The 24488-nt window shown below is 34.4% G+C and overlaps 1 protein-coding gene and 1 long non-coding RNA gene across 2 annotated transcripts; one reads left to right on the top strand and one right to left on the bottom strand.

The window, feature by feature from the left end:
• Positions 1-263: 263 nt before the first annotated feature.
• LOC114256559 (uncharacterized) lies at positions 264-13074 on the bottom strand. The gene is made up of 5 exons (XR_014340200.1): positions 12774-13074; positions 2366-2625; positions 1908-1993; positions 1260-1808; positions 264-1175 (listed from the first exon to the last, which is right to left on the bottom strand). It is a non-coding gene; the product is annotated as an uncharacterized LOC114256559 (long non-coding RNA).
• Positions 13075-13367: 293 nt separating this feature from the next.
• On the top strand, positions 13368-13769 carry LOC114256558 (protein S40-3-like). The gene has a single exon (XM_028196220.2). It carries the CDS (start codon positions 13368-13370, stop codon positions 13767-13769), a length of 402 nt encoding a protein of 133 aa, XP_028052021.2.
• Positions 13770-24488: the final 10719 nt, after the last annotated feature.

The raw sequence follows: 24488 nt of genomic DNA, 5'->3' as shown, positions 1-24488 counted from the left end.
AGTTTTGATTGAGTTGCTCTTTATGTAGTTTCTCTTTGCTTATCAAGTTGTTTTGTTGTTTTGCTTATCAAGTTGCTGTTTTGTTCATCGAGTTGTTGCATTAGTTGCTCATTAAGTTGTTCTATTTTATTTGTTATGTGTTGGTTAGTTCATTACCTAATTAAGAAGTTGCCAATACAGTGTACAATATTCAAATTTCATCAAGTCCTGTTTTCGTGTAAAATGGTGCAATGCGATGTTCAGAATGTAAAACACAAACATGCTTTCATCAAAAGTCGATTTTTCATTCTAATCATGGTTTCTTTTTACAAAAGAGTACAAGTTTTTAAGAAAATAAAACAATACAATGTGCTAACACTACCAGCTAAAAAAAAAAAAAAAAGACTAAGCAAAACATCTAAATCAGTGCCATCCACCTCAGGATCGAGAGGCCCTATTTGTCCTCTTCCTGGGCATGGACTCAGAGCTATCACCATCAGTGTCGCTGTTAGAGGCCCCCGAGTCTGAGCTAGTTGTTGAACCGGCCTCAGCATCATCTCCGCCCTTAGAATTTGAGCCGACATCGCTCTCTCCGTCTTCAGATGACTCTAACTGTGGACTCGCTGCCTCATCGTCCTCACTCGTCTCATCATCATCATCATCGTCTAGAATGGGCTCTGAAGGGCCACTCTCATCACGGGTGCCCCTAGCTCTACCTCGACTGCAAGCCGGAGCCTCCTGTCTCTCTCTCTCTCCCTGCTACCGGAGGAGGTATAGATGGTCCTACTGCAGCTCCCACTAGAACGTCTAATGTGCCTGGGATCTAAAAAGAGCAGTTTGTCAATTACATCAGTCATGGTGTAGACCTAACGCAAAAAGATACAGTTCAAATGCAGTGTTTGAAAGTAGTGTTCGAATGTAGTGTATGAGCACAGTGTTTGAATGCAGTGTTTGAGTACAGTGTTTGGGTGCAGCGTTTGAATGTAGTGTTTGAGTGCAGTGTGCCAGAACAGTGCAGTCTAGAACAAATTATGTTTGAGATGCTGATGTATCGGTAGGAAGTCTCATGGCATGAAGTGCAAACTGAAGTAAATTATCGGAATCCTATAGAGGCTGAGCAGGTTCATGCTCCTCTGCACCATCTCCGTCAAGGAAGCCACTAGCTCGAGGGCCTGCCCGGTGTACTCTATGGGTGCCTGCAAATGTGTTGAGAAGATTAGTGTTCTATAAAGCATAACTGAAATCAAGTAAATATGCAAAATGTAAAGTATGGTATATACTAGAGTCAGGCCTCAAACCCCGACAAGCTCATGCCCGGCTGGCGCGAGCTCAATGGGAATCTGCTAAGCCTTCCCGGAATGTCGCCGATAGGTGAGTGTGGTAGGTAGCTCCGGCCACCCAGCCCTCTATCTCGCCCCGAAACATCTCTTGCCATAGGTCCTGGTCGCTCCGGCCCCTCTACCTCTGTCTCCCACAGTTGGAGCCCTTGGTCTCTCATCTCCACGAGCCCCGGTCAGAGGTGGCATAAGGTATGTCTAGATGAAGGCTATGAAGTCACCCTCGACTCAGAAGAAGTCGACGTCCCAACCTCGGGTGAAATCGATCATCTCCTAGGAAGTGTACCTCTCTGTGACTCTCATGTATGTCGGAGGCGGCATCAGAACTACTGGCTTAGGCAAGCTGATGGTCTGACATAAGAATCGCTCCCCTAAGAACCATGCTCGACAAACTGTGCCATCGAGCAGGATCCGGAAGTGAGAAGCCACTCGGTCACCAGCGAACTGATCTCTGACTCCCTCAGGCATCATCACCCAAGGCTGCCAGGTGATCTGTAAATAGAGAAGGTACAGATTGTTAGCTATCATCAGGTATTGCAATATGAGTTAGAATCGAAGGAAAGTGGAAATAAATAGAGAAGCTGGAGTTACCTCAGCCGCGGTCACGATATCGAAGTATCGGCGGAAGAAGGGGAAGGACTCCCAGGAACTCTCGGAAAGTAGGCATACACCCATAGCTACAGAAAGCGACAAGGGCAATACTGAGTATGCAACAGAGTATGCAAAGCAGAAAGCAGATTGTGCGTTTGCAGTGTACAGTATGTGCAGTGTACAGAGTATGTAAAGCAGAAAGTAGATTTTACGTGTGCGGTGTACAGTGTGTGCAAGTACAGAGTATGTAAAGCAAAAAGCAGGTTGTGTGTGTGCGGTGTACAATGTGTGTAGTGTACAGAGTATGCAAAGTAGAAAGCAAATTGTGTGTGTGCGGTGTACAGTGTGTGCAGTGTATAGAGTATGTAAAGCAGAAATCATATTGTGTATGTGCAGTGTACAAAGAATGCTAGGCGGAAAGCGCAGTAGGAAATACAAAACAGAGAAGTGAGGCGTACCTCCCAGGCCCTCCAGTAGCCTTCTATTAGATGCCCACTCCTGCGAGAGGTCGAGCTCACGTACCCGTACAAGGTGGCCAAGCTAGCACCGCCCCAATCGTAGAGTCGGACTTAAGACAGGTCCACCGGAGCACTCATGAGGTATAGCCCGATGGTGTTCACCCGGTCGGTGAATAGGGTAGTGCCAAACAGGAACATCAGGAAACCTCGAGCATACTACTTGGTCGAACAATTTATAAGGCCTGTCGAATATAGCATTCCTGCAAAAAGTCACATTAATGGGATATCAACAATCATTTGATCAAAACACATTTTTGTTAACTGTTTATTTTTAAAATTATATTTTACCATAGACAAAAATATGATCAAATTAAGTAGCTATTGATACCCAATTAACATTATTTTTTTGAAGGGATGAATTATTGAACGAAATGAATGAATTACCTAACGAGCCCTACATATTAAACAGTTTAGATTATCGCCATTAGACCCGTAGTGAACTCCATAAACCTAACAATATTCTTCAATCTGATTGCAGAGTAGACCAGCTTGATCCATTTTTTAAATACCATATCAATTTCAATCATCACACAAATTTAATAATATTATCACTAATTAAACATTCTTTATCTACATATTTGTGTGTAAGAAAATGCAGATAGAATTGAAAATATTCTATTGGCCTTAATTTATAAAAGGAAAAAAATATTGTATATTTATATATAGAGTAAATTGATGATAAATCTAATCTAAGAAAGATATAAGACATCAAGTCTAGTAAATATTTTTTATTTGTGAGAGGCCTACTCTTTATAAAATTGTTTAGTGAGAAGTACTTTTGTTATTGTAAGAGGACATTTTATTTATAATTTTACCTTAATTTATGACTTTTTTTTGTTTGTTGACTTTTCATTAATTATCTATTCAAATTTTTTGTCTATACATTCAAATATCTGTCCAAATTTGATTATCTGTACAATTTTATTTTCCATTTTTGCTATTGGTTAAAATACCAAGCCAAATTAATAATTTTATCTGTTGAAATAACAATCTTATTTTAATTTTTTTGATCTATCTATGTACCTATATGTAAATTATAGAGTTATCTGTGCAATTGCTAGATAGATTTATCTGTCGCAATATCAAACCAAACCCTATCTGTTAAAAAAAATTATATCTGCACAATTCTCTCTCTCTTCCTCATCTGTTCAACACAATATATATATATATATATATGTAATCTGTTGCGATATGTTTTTTAATCATTATCAACAGATCTAAATTTACATTAAAAAAAAAACAAATATAAAAAAAATCAGATCAGAGAGAGAGAGAGAGAATGATCTTAGTCTCACCGGCGTCTCCTAGGTTTTCAACAACTACTGATCTAAACCATAAATTCTTAAAATTATATGAAACAATAAGCAAAATCAAATCGATTTTAAACCAAAGATCTAATTCGAGAATTGTAGACTCGGAGGCCAAGCCAGTAACCGTTGCCATTAATGGAGGTTAGATCGTAAACATTAAGGTGGACTGGTACAGATCCACACACACACAGAGAGAGAGAGAGAGAGAGAGAGAGAGAGAGAGAGGGGTCAGAAGTGGTGGTGGATTATCGGCATCGCCGTAGCCCGACGAGGAAGCCGAGACAAAAGGCTTGTGTTCCACGCGCTGAGTCCGACTCAGAGTGGACTCACCATCACTGTCTAGCCCTGAAACTTGAGTAGCAGCTTCTACTTCTTCTCTTTCCCACGCTTGTCTTCATCTTCTTCGTCCTTGTTATTCTCGTCATTGTCGATGTAGTCATCGAAATCCAAAGTGACCTGATCGTCCTTGTCTAAATCTTCGCGACGATGGCGTTTCCAGATACGACGGTGAACCAAGTGGGGCCGAATGATAGTGATTTTGGGACAGTGGTGGTGGAGACAGTAGCAACCATAGTTCTAAATCGCGGTATCGGGTAACGTAACGATATCGATCGCGGAGTATCGGTATCGGTAGTATCGACCGGTACGTATCGGTTATTGGGCATCGCGACTGTGAAATTTCAAAAATCATTAGCAATCCATCTACAACTCAATTTTATATATATATATTTTTTACTCTTTTAGCCTTAATTTATCACATTTTAATCAAAATTTTGATATGTAGAGGCACTTTTTTGACTTATTTTCAACTAAATGATATGTATTTATTTTAGTCTCAACCTTTTATTTGGCATATATGTTAAAATAAACATCTAAAATATTAAAAATAATGCATTTAAAATAAAAATAAAAATCTGAAATATTAAACATCTTTACTTAACAATTAAATCTCTTTAAAAAAATCTGACAGATTAAACTTTTACAAAAAAAATCTGATATAAAAATAATCTGAAATAAAAAGATTTGACAGATTAAAAAATCTAAAATAATAAATAAAAATCTGACAGATTAAATCTCTTTAAATAATATATATAAAATATATATATATATATATATTGAGCATATGTGCATTTAAAATATATATAAAAAATAATTTTATATATAAAAAATTATATTCTATGCCGATAATATATATATATATATAATTATGAGAGAACAAACCTGCTCCTAAGTTATAAAATTATGAGTTCTATTTAGCTTCTGAACTTATGTTCATTTAAAATTATGTAAAAAATTGCTCCTAAGTTCTATTCAACCTCAATTATATATATATATATATATATATATATATATGTGCATTTAAAAAAATAACCACAGAAAAAAAAAACAAAACAAAACAAAAACAAATTATAAACAAACGGAGCACAACTTAAACAGCAAAACCATGACTTCTTCGGCCAAAAGAAAAAAACAGAGCATCACATATACAAACTTCTTCAGCCAAAAGAAAAAAACAGGGCATCACATATACAAAGTTTGCAGCTTCCTTAAGGATCAGACTGTATTACAAAGTTTATAGTTTGCAACTTTGTAGGTTGTGCATTACATATCCTCAGTTTGCAACTTTGTAAACTGAGCATTCAAGCTGTAAAGTCTACAAAGTTTCCAACTTGTATTACAAACAAAGCATCACTTTTGCAGGTGCTTTGCTCATTATTTTTTGCTTTTTTAGGTGCTTTCCTTTGTTTTTCTCAATTATTTTTGCAGGTGATTTGCTCATTTTCAGCCGTATCAGACTATATCAGAAACAAATCGCTTACATATCAGATTCAGGCCGATACATATCGGGAATCGGCCGCTACGGACGCGAAATTCATTCTCGCCGGTATACCGGTGAGTATCCGACTCGGCACTCTCATTTTCCGGTACGAACCGGCCGATACGGCACGTACCGGCAGATATTTAGAACCTTGGTAGCAACCGAGACAGTAGCAGCCGAGACAAATCAACAATCAAACAAGAAATCAACGATTATACATATATATATATATAGAGAGAGAGAGAGAGAGAGGTGGATATGCTTGAACAGAACGATGAAACAGATAAATTTGAGACAACATTTACATATAATTTAATACAGCATGCAAATATATGTATATGTATCTGTTGCATACAAGCTAGAGAGAGAGAGAGAGAAGAGAATACAATTGAATTGTTATTTGAAGCCTTAGCACACTGAGATCTAGAAAACAACCTCACTGAACAGATCGAAGTAAGCGCCGGAGTGAGAACTGTTTTCCGGCCAGGGTGATTGTCAGCTGAAAACTTGGGTTCCTTCGACAGTCATGCTGAAGCTCGGAGCTCGAGACTTGAACTTGCCGGCGACGGGCGATTGAACCCGCCGTTGCTTCCTCACAATCGGTGGCCATGGAAGACGAAGAAAAAGGAAGAGCGAGAGAGAAAAGAGGTGTGGCTTTGTGCTCCACTGTAAAGTTTAATGGCAGATAATGTTAGAGATATGAATTTTTTTAATAAAATAGGGCTTTTTATTGATAAATCCCATTTAGAAGTGTTTTAACCCAAGAAGTCCACGAATGAATTTTTTAACCCATTTAGTCCCATGTATGTATAGTTTTATTCCATAAAGTCTTTTTTCTTGATTTACACTATTTTCTTGGACACTTATGCCCTTATATTTAATTTTGATACCCTTATAAATATTTTTTAAACGGTTAGTAATTTTATGATGTAAACATTCATATTTTAAAATTCACATTGGTAGGAATGTAAAATTGGCCCGTAGGCGGCCCAAAACCCGTCTGCGAGCCGGGGGGGCCCACGCTTGTTGACAATGTGAATATTCACATTGACATGTTAACATTCACATTAATACGAGTGTAAAATTGGCCCGCGTCCCATGGCGGCGCGAAACCAGTCCGCGGCCCATGGGCGGCCCAGGACGGGCCCGGTCCGGCCCGTTGACAATATGAATATTCACATTGATATGTTAACATTTACATTGATAAGAGTATAAAATTGACCAGCGGCCCATGGGCAGCGAAAAGCCCTCCCACGGCCTGGGATGGGCCCGGCCCGACCCGTTGACAATGTGAATATTCACATTGACATGTTAACATTCACATTGATAGGAGTGTAAAATTAGCCCGCCCCTCATGGCTGCCCGAAACCCGCCCACGGCCAATGGGCGGCCCGGGGCGGGCCAGGCCCGGCCTGTTGACAATGTGAATATTCACATTAACATGTTAACATTTATATTGATAAGAGTATAAAATTGGCCAGCGGCCTAGGGCGGGTCCGACCCGGCCCGTTGACAATGTGAATATTCACATTGACATGTTAACATTCACATTGATAAGAGTGTAAAATTGGCCCACTGCCCGTGGGCGGCCCAAAACCGGACCGCAGCCCGAAGCGGGCTTGGCCCGACCCGTGACAATGTGAATATTCACATTGACATGTTAACATTAACATTGATAGGAGTGTAAAATTTGCCCGCTGCCCGAAGCTTGCCCGCGGCCCAGGGTAGGCCTGGCCCGGCCCGTTGACAATGTGAATATTTACATTGACATGTTAAAATGCACATTGATAGGAATGTAGAATTGGCTCGCGGCCCGTGGGCTACCCGAAGCCCGCTCGTGGCCCGACGCAGGCTCGTTTCGGTCCGAGCCCAAGCTTGTCTAAGACCCTTGGTTAGGGCCTAGGTCATCACTTTGAAGCCTGGCCCGGCCCATCGGCCTACTTAAGGCCCATTCAAGGCTTGGTCCGAGGCCCAGCCCGCCCGAGGCGCAATGTATTTTTTTGTGAAAAATAATAAAATTTTGGTAGAAAAAATTAAAAAGAATTAAAAAAAAAATAGCCAGGCCCGTCCAAGCCAGACCTGCTCGAGGCTAGACCCAAGCCCACCGACCCGACCCGAGGCTCGATCCATCGGTCCGCCCAAAGCCCGAACACCCTTGTGCTAGGGCTAGGGCCTGGGCCTAATTTTTTGGCCCGTGGGCCGGCCCGACCCAGCCCGGGAAAGGCTCGTTTGGGCCCAGGCTCGAGCCTAGTCCGAGACCTTAGGCTAGGGCCTGGGCCATAACTTTGAAGCCCGGCCCGGCCCATCGGCCCGGTTAAGGCCCATTCAAGGCTCGGTCCGAGGCCTAGTGTATTTTTTTGTGGAAAATAATAAAATTTTGGTAGAAAAAATTAAAAAGAATTAAAAAAAAATGGCCAAGCCCGACCCGGGCCGCCCAAGGGCCGTGGGCGGGTTTCAGGCAGCCACGAGGCACGGAATAATTTTACACTCCTATCAATGTGAATGTTAACATGTCAATGTGAATATTTACATTGTCAATGGGCCGGGCCGGGCTTGCCCTTGGCTGCTGGTCAATTTTATACTCTTATCAATGTGAATGTTAACATGTCAATGTGAATATTCACATTGTCAACAGGCCGGAACGGACTCGCCCCGGGCCGCCCACAGACCGTGGACGGGTTTCGGGCAGCCACGAGGCGCAGGCTAATTTTACACTCCTATCAATATGAATATTAATATATCAATGTGAATATTCACATTGTCAACGAGCTAGGTCAGGCCCGCGCCTGCGCCGCGGGCGGGCTTTTGGCCACCCATGGGCCGCGGGCCAATTTTATACTCTTATCAATATGAATGTTAACATGTCAATGTGAATATTCACATTGTCAACGGCCCGGATCGGGCCCGCCCCGAGCTACCCATGGGTCGCGGGCGGGTTTCGCGCCGCCACGGGACGCGGGCCAATTTTACACTCCTATTAATGTGAATATTAACATGTCAATGTGAATATTCACAACGTCAATGGGCCAGGCCCGCCCCGGCCGGACTCAAATTTTTCCGGGCACCTACGAGGATCGACATGGGACGGACCCCTACACATTGAAGATATGAACATTTACATTGACGGTGTGAACCTTCACATTAGGGATATTTTCGTAATTATGTCACCCATAGGACTTATTGAAACATAAGAAAATAATGTGAACCAAATGGAACATAAATAGATGAAAATGGTATTTTGGTCTTCTTATCTCAAATAGGACCTAATGGAATAGTCAAAAAGAGTATGGGTTGGATGGAATAAAACTTTTAGAAAGTGGATTTATCAAAAAAGCTCCCTATAAAATATCAACAATGCTAGTTTTTATAAAAATAATCATGAAAGTTTTGTAATTTCTTGGATTTCACTTAGAATAAAGCACCACAAACTAATCAAGATAATTCAAGTATCATAAATCTTTAATGATCATTTTTATAAAAAAAAATTCATAATACCTAACTTTTTTTCATAAAATATTTAATGATTTGTGTTAATAGAAAATTTACACCTATGACATTTTCCTTTGAATGGATACCAGGCGCAAATCCAAATAAAAAAAATAAGCGCGTAACTATAGAATGAGTAATAAAGTTGGCCGTTTCGTAAACGTGTGCCGTTATGGATATGGTATTTTAATGCGTGATTTTTTTAATAAAAGTAATTTTATTTTGGACAGTTGTACAGAGCCCCTTATATTTGATAGACATTTAGGCCAAGTTTGGCATCTATTAAATAATATAAAAAATTAAAAAGTCACTATTCTATTTAAGTCACATCATTTTATTTAAATCACATCACCTCTCTAACACATCACATCAAACCCAACCCAAACCCAATCCAACATCAAACTCAACCCAAACCCAATCTATATAAGCCAATAAGTTAACAAGTGCACTTTTTTAAAATATCCCAAACCAACCCTTAAAGTTATGCCCAAAACTTCTTCCATAAAAATAAAAAAATTAAAAAAAAAAAACTGGAAAATCCTATGTATTCTAAATAAATTATCAAATTTTTTGTTAAATCTTTTACAAAAGTATGAGATTTAGGCCAAGTTTGGCAACTCAAAAACAATTCATCTTTTTATTTTTTTATCTTTTTTCCATCACATCACCTCTTTACTTTTCTGTACATCTTTTCGTAAAAAGACAAAAAATATACTTTTTTAGATCATTCCAAACAACCCCTTAATAACCAACTAGGCCTAGGCTAGTTGGCTACCATACATTTCTTAGAGTTTAGTCCCAAAGAGATCATGGATTCAATTCGCCTTAGGGAGTTGAATTAAAGGAGTGCAACCACTTACATGCTTTGCTAAGGGTGGAAATATTTTCTTCCATAAGTGCTAATCTAACAACTAAAAAGTAACATTTGCCGATCAAAAAAAATATATATGAGATTTAGTAATTTATTTGGAATTCTTAGCATAATTCTAATAAACTTTTGACGTGATTACTTCTCGAATTTCTAACCTTAGTGGATTAAAATTTGAATAATACTATACATATATACATGTTAATATATTAATTAGTCTATTAACAGATGATGTGACATATATTTAAAAGTTTTGAGTATTTTTAATTTATATAATAAGTGTAATCAGTAATAATATAATAACATATATTGATTTACTAATTAATATATTAATTAATATATGTAACACCATCGTTAAAATTTAAAGTGAGATTGAAGCAAAGCAACGCAAGTAAAAAACTGTTTTTTGAGTGATAACAACTCATGATAATATATATAACAAAATCAATTATTTGCAGCCCCATATTTATATGGGCTCATTTGGGAAGCTAGTTAAAAATTAACTTCTGGTTTTTAATTTATTTTGAGTCATATTATTTCTTACATTTTTTATCCACAAAAAGACAAAAGCCAAAAAAAAAGAGGTCAAAAAATTAACTTTTAACTAATTTTCCAAAATATTCCTATGTGTTGGCACCCTCAAGACTATAGAAATTTGCATCTCCAAATTAATTAATTAGTTTTACTAATTAAGTTTTATCAAATATTAATTACTATTCGTATTTATTTTTTTAAATAAATTTTTTGTTTTATATATATTCTCCACCCTGGTATGTACTCTCTATCTTATTTTGTTTGTTTATTTTAAGATGGGAAATCCCCTACTACAAAATTATAGTTTTATCATAAAAATTTATAATATCAATCAAAAAATGCATAATTTTGTTACAAAATATAACAAAATGTTTGAAATTTTGTGATTGATGCTGCAAAAATGGTGACTTGATTACGACATTTTTTATTATTCAAACTTGTGGTGAGGTTATGAATTTTATAATTAATATTACAAAAGTTTATGATAAAATTATACATTTTGTGGTAAGGTACATATAACATTTCCCTTTTAAAAAATTTAATTTCTAAAGAGAACAATTTTTTTTGAAACATTCAAAATTTTATTAAATGATAAAATTGGGAGAGAGGGATAATGCTAGAGACACCAAATTTTTTACCAAACAAATGACCAAATATCTCACATGGGTGTGGGGTCCGCAATTTTGTGGGCCCCACACCCATGTGAGACATTTGGTCATTTGTTTGGTAGAAAATTTGGGACTTCTAGCATTTTTCTAAACAGTTTAGGGAAATTCTAATATTCATCCCTTGAAAAGGGTTTACAAATGCACCCCCCTTTTTCTCTGAGTTGGAAAAAAATGATACTCCGTGGTGTCATCGTTATAATCCTTAGGCTCCGAAATATAGGCCAGATTTATCCAAATCCAAAGGAAATGACTCATTATTGGGATAAGCGAAGAATGAACCAACCCCCAACACAGAAGACAGAGTCACGAACAAAGTATAGCACTGTCAGCTTCAGTAAATAAGTGGGTCGCTAGTCGTGCCCTTCAGGAATCGAGCCTTGTTCACCTATGTAAAAAGCCAACGTCTTTTCACTCCACTACCACTTCCGGTGATATATCATATGTATCTCTAATTATGTCATTTTCTTCTTTAATTATGACATTATTTTAATTACGACTCATATATTTTTTAATTATGTATCATATTATGTTTGGTTATGATATTTTTTAAAATTATAATTTAAAAATATATAAAATTATACCTATTTTTTTAATTATGAAGGGCATATTCCCAACAGTTTATTCCAATGTAGTTGAAAGAGAGGGGATAAGTTAAAGTTCAAAATAAAAATAAAAGAGTCAAGTCAATTTTTTTACAAGATAAACAGTTTTCACAAGATAAACAGGAAAGCCGTGAGTCATAAGAAAGTTAGCCGTTTAGTCTCAGCTTAATTACGCTTCCAGAGGAGAGAGAACAAACTTTGTTAGAGAGAGAAATGAAGCCATCTAGTTAGAGAGAGAGAGAGAGAGAGAGAGAGAGAGACAAGAAAGAAGAAAGCCAAGAGCGCACTCAACGCCCCTCTACAATAGTAGTGACGCCATCTCACGACACAATCAATCAATAGTGTACTCACTACGATTTGGGATCTACTAAAGTGAATTCCTAGAGAGTGATCTGATAGCATGAATTTATGAGGTTGCGACACTTATCTCATTATTTATCAAAACGACGTCCGACGGAGAATTTTTTTTTTAAAAAAAAAAAAAAAACCCCAGAGAGGGAGAGAAACAGAGATCACTACCATTTCACTCTGAGATCTCATGTGATCCCCCAAGGATCTACCACAGGGGAAGCTCTTGTTTCACAATTTGCACACATGTTTAAGCTCTTGATCTTCTTCCATTGATTAGAAATAGAGAAACAAAGATAAAAGAAGTAAAAGAAAGTTCAAATCTAATCATAAAATTTGAAAAGTTATCACAATTTTAATCTCATTTATACTTTATGACCCCAAAATGATAAGGAAACAGAGAAATATAAAGAAAATACAAGAATTCAAATCAGGAAATTGATTAAAAGATGAAATAAAATATTGTTTTCTAGGTTTGGTAATACGAAGAAGTAAAAGAAATTATAAGAAATTACAAGAAATTAAAAGAACCCAAATCAGAAGAGTAAAAGATTGTTTTTTGGGTTTGGTAATAATCACAGCGTTGGCCTCGTTGTGTTTAGCGTGATTTTGAAATTGGATTTAAGCCAAACCCAGTTCGTCACTATCAATTTCAAGCACACCTCTAGAGTTTTAAGAAGTTTATCTCATTTACAGAGACAAGTTTTATGTACCTGTGGTGGTAGCAGCTTTGAGCTCCAATGGCCGATCAGGAGAGAGAAAAGCGATCTTGTTGGTGGAGACTACTCTAAAGAAGATGAGAGATGGCTCGCCGGCGATCGAGGCCCCTCGGAACAACCTTTCAGCCGCGCAACTGCTTTTCCTCCTACTCGTACCTACACCATCGTCCACCCTCACACCATCGCCAACGCCTCAACCCACCCTCGCACCATAAATCCATTGTTGCTGCCATTCCTTAACATAAAAAATATACGAAGAACCAAAAGCGGGTCTGAATCCATTGTTCTTGTGTCTGAATCCATTTTTCCTTTTTCCTTTTTTCTTTTTTTTTTTTAAAATTTCTTTCGCCAAAACCATGTCGTTTTGACGAGGGATTGATCTCAACTCTTGGTTCCATTATGGAACAGGTGTCACGCCCTCATAAATTCGCTCTACCAGACCACTCTAGGAATTCACTCTAGAGGATCCCAACCCATTGAGCCTTTCCTATAAATTCCCACTCCATTCCTCTCCTTTCTTCCAAATCCTCATCCTCTATTAAACTCTACAAACCCATTCGTCTCTCTAAATTCCCACTCCATTTTTCCATGGAAAATGAAATCCAGGAATCCGAGGTCCTTTTCCCGGAAAATGTTGAAGGGGATCACCATGACGACATTAATGAGTGTGGCTTTTCAGGTCATTTGAATTCCCGGGTTCCGAGAAATAAAAAACCCAAGCCGAGGAAGAAGAAAAATAAGTCTGTTCCTGTGAATATTCCGGAAAAGGTTTCTGGGAATTCATGGTTTCAGCGCGTGGAATCGGATTTGTTCGACGACGACGACGATGGAGGAGAGGTTGTGCCGCCACATGTGATATTGGGTCGGCGGACTTACGAGCGAAAAATGGCATTCTCGTTGTGCAGTGGAAATGGGAGGACTCTCAAGGGAAGGGATTTGAGCCAAGTTCGGAATTCAATTCTCAGGAAGACCGGTTTCTTGGAAACTTGAAATGAAAATGTTTTCTTTCCATCGTTTTTGCTGTGACTGTTTATATCTGAATTCTTATATTGACTGGATCATTTGTAGCAGAAAAAACGAAAACTTCTAATTTATAGAGAGAGAAATAAACGAACATAGTGTTCATTGAGAAATTTAACTCTGTTTATTTTTGTTTTTTGTTTTTTTTGGGTCTGTTATTTAACGATTATAGTTGTATTATTGTGGTGCATTTGGTTTTTGTGAGCGCACATTGTTCCGCTGCTTGAAAACAGAACACCGATCGTGGAGTCTTTCTTCTTTGCACCCAACATGAACAGCTGGTTTGAGAGAGGGAGAGAGTTTTGTCAGTGATTCATCAATTTTGCCAGTGCTGCAGAATTCAAGCCCTACCCTGCAAAAATCCAAAAAACTGTTTGGGGCTTATTGTATTGGCACAATCACAAGTCCATCATTCATTTGTGTAGATATTCAAGGTTGATTTGGAAATTAGTTTCCAAAACGAACTATGAATTAGTATTTTAACTTTAGCCATTCTCCAAAAAGGAAATTGAGAGTGTCTTGTGCCTTATAGGCACCGCACGGTTTTGTGATGGCCCATGGGATCTTATCTTCAGTCTATATTGTTGATTTGGAGTTTTATATTATAGGATTTGTTGAGCAAATCATTTATGAAAAAATCAAATTAATTAGAAACTTCAAAATGAGACCACATTTGTTTTTAAAAGAAAAAATGGTTAGAATAATTTTAATAATGTATTTTAGAAAGTTGGAATTTGATCATAGAATTATGTATGTTCGATTAATCTAATTTTTTTCATTAATGATATATTTGATGAAACAATTCAGATTAATGTCATATATGAGTTATTTTGGAAAGTAGGTTAAAAAATAAACTTTTGATTGTTTGTATTAGTTTCTTTCTTAAAAAAAAAAAACGTGTAAAAGAATAGATAGATAATGTAACTGAAAAGAGATTAAAAGTTTAAAAATTACTTTTAATTTCTTGCCAAAAAAGGCCATACATGTTATACAAATGAATGATTAGGATGCTGATTAGGAAAATTTCATTGATGATATTGAATAATTGTTTGTCATATATGGATTATTTTGAAAAATATGTTAAAAAATAAATTTTTGATTGTTTTTAGTTTTTCGTGTAAAAGAATAGATAGATAATATAACTGAAAAGAGATTAAAAGTTAAAAAAAAATACTTTTAATTTCTTACCAAAAAAAGGCCATACATGTTATACAAATGAATGAGTAGGGAGTTGATTAGCAAAATCTCATTGATGATATTGAGTAATTGCTCACTGAAAAGACGTTATCATGATTGAGATATGCTTGGGGCACCACAACATTGGACAATTATTTACTGAAAAGACATTAATATCCATGGTCAATGGGGTCACCCTAATATGAAGGGCAATTTCGACATTTCATTGGCATGAACAAAAGGAGTGCCTTGTTAACATTGAGGGTAGGATTGTCACAAATATTCAGGGTTTTTTTTATCTGTGTGTTTGGGTTTTTTTTTTATTTATTTTTAAAAAAAAAAAAAATCATTCACAAATAAAATTATGAAAAAATATATATATATTTGATGTTAATACTATTTTACTGCAATTGTCCTTAAAATTATCTATTGGCAGACCGGGGTACAAAGAGTGCTATGGCCCCTCTTAAACTTCACAAAAAAATTTCTTACATGTATTCTTCTGCAATTCTTTATAGTTTGTCTATTCTTTGCATGTATATTACCCAGTAGTGGCCCCCCACGGTAAGGTTAATGGAAATCTCCTATTTACTTTTTCTCACATACTCATGAAATATGTGGTTAACAAAAATTATTTTATGTTTAATAAATTTTTATTACTATTATTTATGATAATCATTTATGAAAAAATTATTTTTTATATTATATGCTACCACTGCATTGATAATATATATGAGTCATATGACAACTACAGGTAATTAAACTAATATGATAATGATAAATGAGATGGCAGATAATTTTTGAAATACAAATATGACTATTATAATATTAATTTTGAAATTTACTCCCAGTAGACTCCCATCATAATATTGGTAACATATACGGGGCGATTACTTGCATATATTGGAAAAGTTTTATAAAACACCAAGATGAATATGATTCTTTTGTTATATACGATGGGCCTGGTTGACAAATGACTATTTTAGTTAAGGAGAAATTATTCACAAGTCTTTTTTTAAAAAATGTGTATTCTATTTAATCCTACATTTTTTTAGATAGACTTAAAAGTTTTATACCTATTTATCTTCTCATCTTTCGTTACACCTTACGTCTTCTCTGTATCTCTCTTTCTCTTATATTGGCAACGACCACGACCACACCTTCCTTTCTTTCTTTCTCTTTTTAATCTACAGTCACTGACGATCTGCGACTACCATTAATTGGGGTTCAAGGGCAACCACTGAGAACCAACTCCTTATTTCATACTCATCGACGACGAAAGAGATGAGTTTCTGACAAAGAAGATGAGTAGATCTATTCAAATCTGATGTACATACATCCGATCTGAGTATATCTACGTTAGATCCGACTAGATTTAAACCAAAAAATAGTTATCGGAGTACAAACATCTCTTTATATCTGTCTCTTTCCTTCGATCTCTCAGCTTTAATACTTTTTTTTTGTACTACGTACTTCTATTTTCATGTTATAATAAAGAAAATTTCAAGCTCTGAACAAGTTATTTATAAGTTTTGATTGCAAGCAGTGAAAACTATAAAATTGTACAATTTTAATTTTTTTGGTTTTGAATTGAATCATTCTTTAGAACTGTAAAATTTTACAGTTTTATAACTTTATTTAGAACTGTAAAATTCTACAGTTTCATAACATGTTTTTCAGTTTGATTAATAAGGATAAATACTTAATAAAATTATACTTTGAAACTGAAAACTGTAACATTTTACAATTTTAAAGCTTACTTTTCAGTTTGATCAATATTAGAAATTATTTATTTAAACCCTACAAAAATTAAAAATACCATATTTTTTTTTCAATGTTGTTGTTTACAGTCCCGCTAGGTAGCTCGAAAGTGTCGTGGCTCGAGTGGCTTAAGGTACCAAAAATACGTCATTTTGGTACCTTTTTTTTTTTTTTCTTTCTTTTACTCTCTTTCTCTGTGTTGTTTGTTGTTCTGTCTTTAGAAAGAAGAAGACACAGAGCTTCACTCCCCCTCATTCTTCGTTTGGAATCTTTATGTCCAAAATCAACACACAGCTTCATCTTATTCAAGATCACTATCACCATCACAAACAAACAACAAACAACATCACAGATCCAAGATCATCATCATCACCATCTCAGATCACCAACATCACAGATCCAAAATCACCATCTCTCTCTCTCTCTCTCTCTCTGGGTCTTCATTACAAAGAAATGGTTTTTTTTTTTGGCTCATAGAGTTCTACAAATGGTTTTTTTTTTTTTTTTTTTTTTTTTTTTTTGGAACAGACAAAATGAGTTTGATTCATGAAGTTAAGAGAAGAAGAAGATTAAGAGATTCATCAAACCCAGCAAGAAAAAATAAATAAATAATAAATAAATAACCTATTTAAGAGAAGAAGAAAAAAAATCAAAAAATCAAACCCAAATTAGAGAGAGAGATGAGAGGTCTCTGTTTTTCTTTGTCAAAAAATGGATAAATTCACACAAAATTAAACCTAAATTAGAGAGAGGGATGAGAGGTGAAGTGCAGAGAGTTTTTGAACAGACAGAGAGGAGACGAGATAGAGAGGAGAGGAAAGGAAGAGAGGAGAGAAAATGTTCAGGCCACTCAAGCCAAAAAAAATCTCGAGCAACGAAGCTTTTTCGTATTGTTTATTGTTCTTCGGTTTCTTTTCTTCTTTCAATTTATCAATATTTAACACATTTTGCTATGTTTTTACTTTAATTTCTCAGTTTATTCTTCTTCTTTTTTGGGCAATATTCTAGACATTGCGATGAGTTTTCGACGATACTCTTGACTTCCAGTGAATATTCTAGACATTTCGACGACTTCTGGTGACGTTCAGAAATTCCAGCGATACTCTGGCGAATTTCCGATGATATTCTAGCAGCTTCCCAGTGATCTTGAATATTCTGGCGAGTCTCCAATGACTGTCAAATGGAAGTCCGATGGTGATGGGATGTAGGAGCGTCTTTAAATTTTTTTTTTAAAAAAGATAAGATTTTTTGGTAACAATTAAAAATATATAGGATTAATTGGTGCAAGTATTTTGTTTTAGGACTAGATGGATTTTGAATTTTGTGTATAAGACTTATCAGTGAGTTCCCCTTTAGTTAAAAAGTCAAAAAAAAAAAAAAATCGACTCATTAGTCATAATGGTGGGTCTGGGCAGGTCTCGCAAAAAAAAAAAAAAAAAAAAAAAAAAAACCCTCATTACACTACATTTTATATTTTTCTTAAGTCATTAACAAATATGCTGATTTTTTCATCTTATATTTTAATCAAAAGCCATTAAAAAGCTACTTCCAAAGAGACTTAAGGTCAAAAAAAAAAAAAAAAAAAAAAAATGCCATTATAATTCTCTTTTATTTGAAAATTTTAGGGTAAATTACACTTGCCTCCCTTGAGGTTTCTGACAATTACAGGAACCTCTCGTATAATTTTGAAAAATTATACTGACCTCCCTTACTTTAGCTGACAATATACAAATTCCCCCTTCTGTTAACTTTTCCTTAGACACTGTTAATTTTTGCAATGAAATGTCCAAAATACTCTTTATTTGCTCTTTTTTTTTTTTTTTTTTTAATGTCTTTTCTATTACCAACTATTAATTATTCTCTCTCCCAATTTGTAGCCATCCTAACCATTGCTTAATGCTTGTATCTCAGTTTCTAAAGTGAAATTAATATGCTATTTATTTTATTTTATTTATTTATTTATTTATTTTTTTAATGTATTCTTAAGATAATGTTACACCTTTTTGTTTTTTGTTTTTTTTTATTGAAATATTGATCAATAATTTGGAATATGATATAATCTATTATGATTGAATAACATTTTCATAAAAATAAATAAATAAATAATACTACCATAAAAGTACATAATTGTATCACAATTGTTATAACAAAAAAGATCTAATATCACATTATCATCACACTATCACTAAATTAGTTAATATTTGCTACAAAAATTTGTAATGTTTATGGGGAAAAAATACATAATAATATATATATATTTTTTGGCCGGGGGGGTAGGGATGGCAATTTGAAACTGACCCGACGGGGATCCTTGATCCCGACCCCGATTTAAGCGGTTTTTTCCCGAAAAATATCCCCGACGGGGAGAAGACGGCATCTGAAAATCAATCCCCGATCTGTTTCGGGCCGGAGACGGTGATCAGTGTTTAAGCCCCGGCCCGGCTCGATCCCCGTCCCCGACCCCATCCTCGAATTTCCCCAAAGTAAAATTACTTTTATACCCCTTATATATATATATAACCAAACCCGTATATAATATACAAAATCTGTGCTGCTCACACACTCACTCTTTGATATATCTCTCTCTCGCTCTCACTCTCACTCTCATTTCAACACTCTCTCACTCTCTCGTTGTTCTCTCTGGCCCCGATCCCTCTCTCTCTCACCGACAGCGAGCCCCTCTCTCACCGACGGCGACATCACCACCACCGTTGGCCCCGACCCCCCCTCTCTGACCGACGGCGACATCACCACCACCGCTGGCCCCGTCCCCCCCTCTCTCACCAACGGCGACATCACCATCACTACCGCGGTGATCAGTGTTAGATCTGTTTGTGTGTGTGTTAGATCTGTCTATATGTATGATCTGTCTGTGTGTGTGTGTTAGATCTGTGTGTGTGTGTGTTAGATCTTTTTTTTTTTTTTTTTGAGCTCATCAGATTGTTAATGGTGATAAACAACAGATCTGTTAGATCTGAATTTTTTTTTATTATTTACAGTTGTTAGATCTGAAATTTTTGAGCTCATGAGATTGTTAATGGTGATGAACAACATTGTTAATAATTGTTGTTGTTGTTGATGACAGATCTGTTTAATTGTTGTTGTTGTAGTTTGAAGAAATCATGGAACTGATTTTTCTTTTTTTTTTTCTTTTGGTCGGGGACTTTTCGGGGTCGGGGAAACCCGATCCCCGTTAAGGGGCGGGGGCAGTGATGAGCTCCCCGTCGGGGTCAGGACCGGGGACGGGGGGAGTTTCCACCATCGGGGATCAGGGACGGGGAGGGTGATTCCCGGCCCTGTCCCGCCCCATTGCCATTTCTAGGGGGGGTTTACCCTTTGATAACAAGCAAAAGAGATGTTATCCAAAGTAGAAGCATAACGAATATTAGTCTTCCAAATAGTATAATAAAATAAGGAAAAATATCAAATCAGTCTAACTTTCTAAAATTAATTATAAATTATGAAAAAAATTTATATATATTAATAATTAAAAATGTAAATTTTTTCATGAATTTGTAATTTTTTTGGAGGGAAATTACACTGACACCCCATGGGATTCTGTTTAATATAGATCTCCCCCTCACATTTAAAAAGTTTTACTTATCCTTTTATTAGATTAAAATGACATATTTAGCTCGTAACTCTTATACATATAAAATAATAAAATAATATAGATATTTTGTTCATGTCATTTCAAGGGAACTAACAATCATCTTCTTTGGTTTAACTCGCACAAAAAATTGAGTTTTTTATTTTTATTTTTCGTGTTTTTTTTATTGAACTTTTTTAATATTTTAAATAATTTTTTTTTTATTTTTAAAAATACACCTAATACAAAATATATATATATATATATATAAAATATAAAATTTAATACATTATCTTATTTTGTTTTATACAATGAATTTTCTAAAAAAAATTTTGTACAAATTTTATACTTTTTAAATATATCTAAAAATATCATAAAAATATTGTGATAGTGATATTGTTGTAAATATAAATCATATTTATGGATGTTTTGTTTCGTGTTTGAAAATTTTGTATAAAATTTATGTTTATGTATCATCACTCAACAAGAATATATTCAGGTATAATTTAACGATGGAAAGTTGTAAAATGTAACCATGATAATAGAAAGAAGAAATGGTAGAAAAAAAAAGGGGTAAAATGATCATTTAAAAAATTTTAGAATATGACATCAACAATTTAAAAGATAATTTGTAATAAATTTACAAATCTCAGGGAGGAAATATAATCTTTCATATGTGCTAAGAAAATCTATATTAAACAAAAAAATCTCATAAGATGATGTGAGACTAAATTACCTTTTTTTTAAAAAAAAAAAAAAAAGAAAAAAAATCCCCGTGGAATGCAATTATCCCACAAAATAATACATGGATGCCATATTCGACAACGCTACTCTTATAATGTAGGCATATTCTACTTACAGTCCATCAATACAGAAATCTAGATTTTGTTGTGACATATGTACTGCTGTAACATGGATATAAATAAATAAATTTTATATTTGTTGTGACATATGTAATGGTGTAACTGTGGATACAAACACAGTTGGAGACTGAATAAATCAAAAATGCTAGACCCAAATAAAGTATTAATTATTTTACATAATAGTCACATGAGTGTTATGTAAGTCTCACACCCATGTGAGTATTTTATAGAATATTTGATAATTTTTGTTTTGTTTTGTTTTGTTTTTTTTTTGTTTTTTTTTTTTGGATCTCTAGTATTGCTAAAATAAATAAAGAGATGGTGAAAAATCCACACAAATGTGTCATATATTTTTTGGTCCAAGGTTTAATCTTTTTTGTTATAGTGACATGTTTAATGAAATTATTTAGTCAGAAGAACAAATTATTGATTTGAATTTTTTTTTATTTTTTATTTTACCCCACTGTTGCTAGACTACCGTTAAACTGCCACCGCCAGCAAGTCAGCGGAAAATTTGTCATCGCTGAAAAAATTGCCGAAAAGTTCACCAGGAAAGTCATCAAAAGTGGGCCAATGACGATAGGCGGTGGTAATGATATGAATAGATAAGTAAATTAGGTAAACAGATATATAGACAGATAGATGGATAAATAAATGACACACAAATAAATAAGGTGGATAATAGACAGATACAAGGGGATAATATGATTTTTTTAATTATTATTACCCTTTCGACCTCAAAAGAATAAAATTTGAGATAAATATGGATACGTTGTGCTACATATATAAAGCGTGAAAAATATTGATTATTATTCAATCTAGAAATGCTAATAGTATAGAATGTATTTAATATTACTAGCTTTTTTTGTTTGTTATTATTATTATTTTTAATATTACTAGCTAGTACTCTAGTTTCACTAGAAATTATATGAAGCCAATTCTTTTTTCCCGCATCTAAATATGAATATTCTTCACTAATTTGGTAGTTATCTCATTGATATTTGGGGGTATTAATGTTTGATATGTGCAAAAATTAGGCTTATGCATTGCCTTCCAACTTCAATCTCTACCTATTTTTGCTGTATTATCCAACCTTTCATGCGTGTCTAAATAAATTATGATATAATTATTTTCCTTTTTTTTAAATTCAATTGAATATTAAAAATAAAAATTAAAAAAAAAAAGTTCAATCAAATAAATAGTTCACATGCTCCACATCTAGCAGATCATGGATCTACTATGCCAAAAACCTCCGCCTTCCTGTCCCCAATGCATTTTGAATTGTAAAATGTAAAAATCTCCAAAGATAATTTACAAATATTATATAGGGAGTCTCGTGTGACATAAAATATCTAATTCAAATATAATTTAAAACAGTGAAAACATTTAAAACAAAATTTGACAAGAATAATGCTTGGGACCCCCTTTTGGGGGTCACCCCCTCACCCCTCCTTTGCCACGTGGCAGGGGGTGATTAGAGGAGCAGGAAAAAAAAGAAAAAGAAAAAGAAAAGGTAACCAATGAGAGAGAGAAGGGGTCAAAGGAGTGGGTGGAAAAGGGGGATGAATCATTACTCATTTGACAATCATTGGGTGATATTTTTTCATTCAATTTTTTTGGTTTTACGCAAAAACATCAAAATCTTATCCACTTCTTTTGAGTGAAAACACGGAATTTTATATGTCAAATCCTAACAAGACAATAATGAATAACTTGTAGTGGACCATAAAAATAGAACTTGACTTGAGAATCCTTTAGAGAGAGAGAGAGAAAAGAAAAAAAAGAAAAAATAAATAAATTATAAAAATATTTTTTGAGATTTATTTAAAATATAAATTATTTCTTGTGATTTAAAAAATTATAAATACTCTCTTATCTGAATTTTTTATTAGCAGAATTAATTAAGAAAATAAAATTTCTAACTGCTCTTTTATACAACGATAAAATTACCTCAAATATTAATTGAAATAAATTTATGAAATTATTAAAAATTATTAATTGGCTTAATAATTTATTAATAAAATTGGTCATTTTTTATAAAATTAAAAATTTAAAATTTAAAATGGTGGGATATAATTTTCATAATCACAGGAGGCAAATCGTATTTTAAACAAACTTTAGGGAGTATATCTATAATTTATCCCCCCCCAAAAAAAAACTTCTTGGTAAATTACACTTACACCCCCTAAAGTTTACTTAACATACAGATTACTCTTTGTGGTTTTGAAAATTATATCATGTCCCTTTAAGTTTTAAATCGCATAACAAATTATCCTATTTATTAATAATAATAAAGTCAATTAACACTTTAATGTTATCATAAATATATTTTAGTTAATAATTTATATCATTTTATTACTATATGAAAGAGTAATTAAGAATTTTATTTTTTTTGTTACATAAAAAATTTTAATAAAAAAATATTTATAATTTTTAAAATCACAAAAATAATTTGTGTTTTAAATAAACTTTAAACAGGTTTTGAAATTTATCCAAAACTTTTTGGTTGAAAAAGGACAAATATACTATTTTCAATGTTTCCATTTCGTTGCTTTTGGGAAAGAAATTGAAGATGAAAAGACTACCAAGCAATCACGGCTTTAGAACTAAAGAGTTCCACAAGACTAGCATGTTCCACTTAGGCCCTTTTCATTGAATTAATGTTGGAGCTATCGAAAAGGGCAAAAAGTAAACATCAAAAGACAGTCAACAGATGATTTACGTGCCGATAAGAATTGCCACACTTGTTTAAGGAGGAATGATTAAAACTACCAACCTTGTCCTACTGTTTTAAGAACCATATCTACACCCTTCAAATAGAAAACAGGTCAATGATGCTAGATGCATATGATGTAAATTCCACACCGATACAAGTATATTGTAAAAAAATTTATCATTTTTTTAGGGTCTGGCATTTATATATTAAATATGGTGATAAATGTGATGCATATTTTTTTCCAAAATAGATAGACGAAAGAATCCAACAAAATTATAGAGTAGTGCCTAAGTACAATGTTTTGAATTAAACACATGAATGATTAATTATTGTAACAATAAGCTTTAGTCTTTTATACTTCGGATTTGGAAAATTTCTATATAAGAAAAAAAAAAAAAAAAAAAAAGAAGATTTTTTGAGCTTAACAAATAAGCTGAAAACTTGGAAAGTCTTATCAACCACTTTTTTAACTTATTAAAATACGACTGTTAAGTATTTTAAATTTCAAGCTATATAAACTACAAATAAAATTTGCCTAACAGGAGGGTTGGCAATAAATGACAGTGGGGTGAGGTTAACATGGT

This window comes from Camellia sinensis, chromosome 9 (assembly GCF_055761805.1).
Source record: "Camellia sinensis isolate YWXY chromosome 9, ASM5576180v1, whole genome shotgun sequence".
Taxonomy (NCBI): Eukaryota; Viridiplantae; Streptophyta; class Magnoliopsida; order Ericales; family Theaceae; genus Camellia; species Camellia sinensis.
Note: the sequence above shows the minus strand (reverse complement) of the source record. Positions and strands in the feature narration are given on the sequence as shown.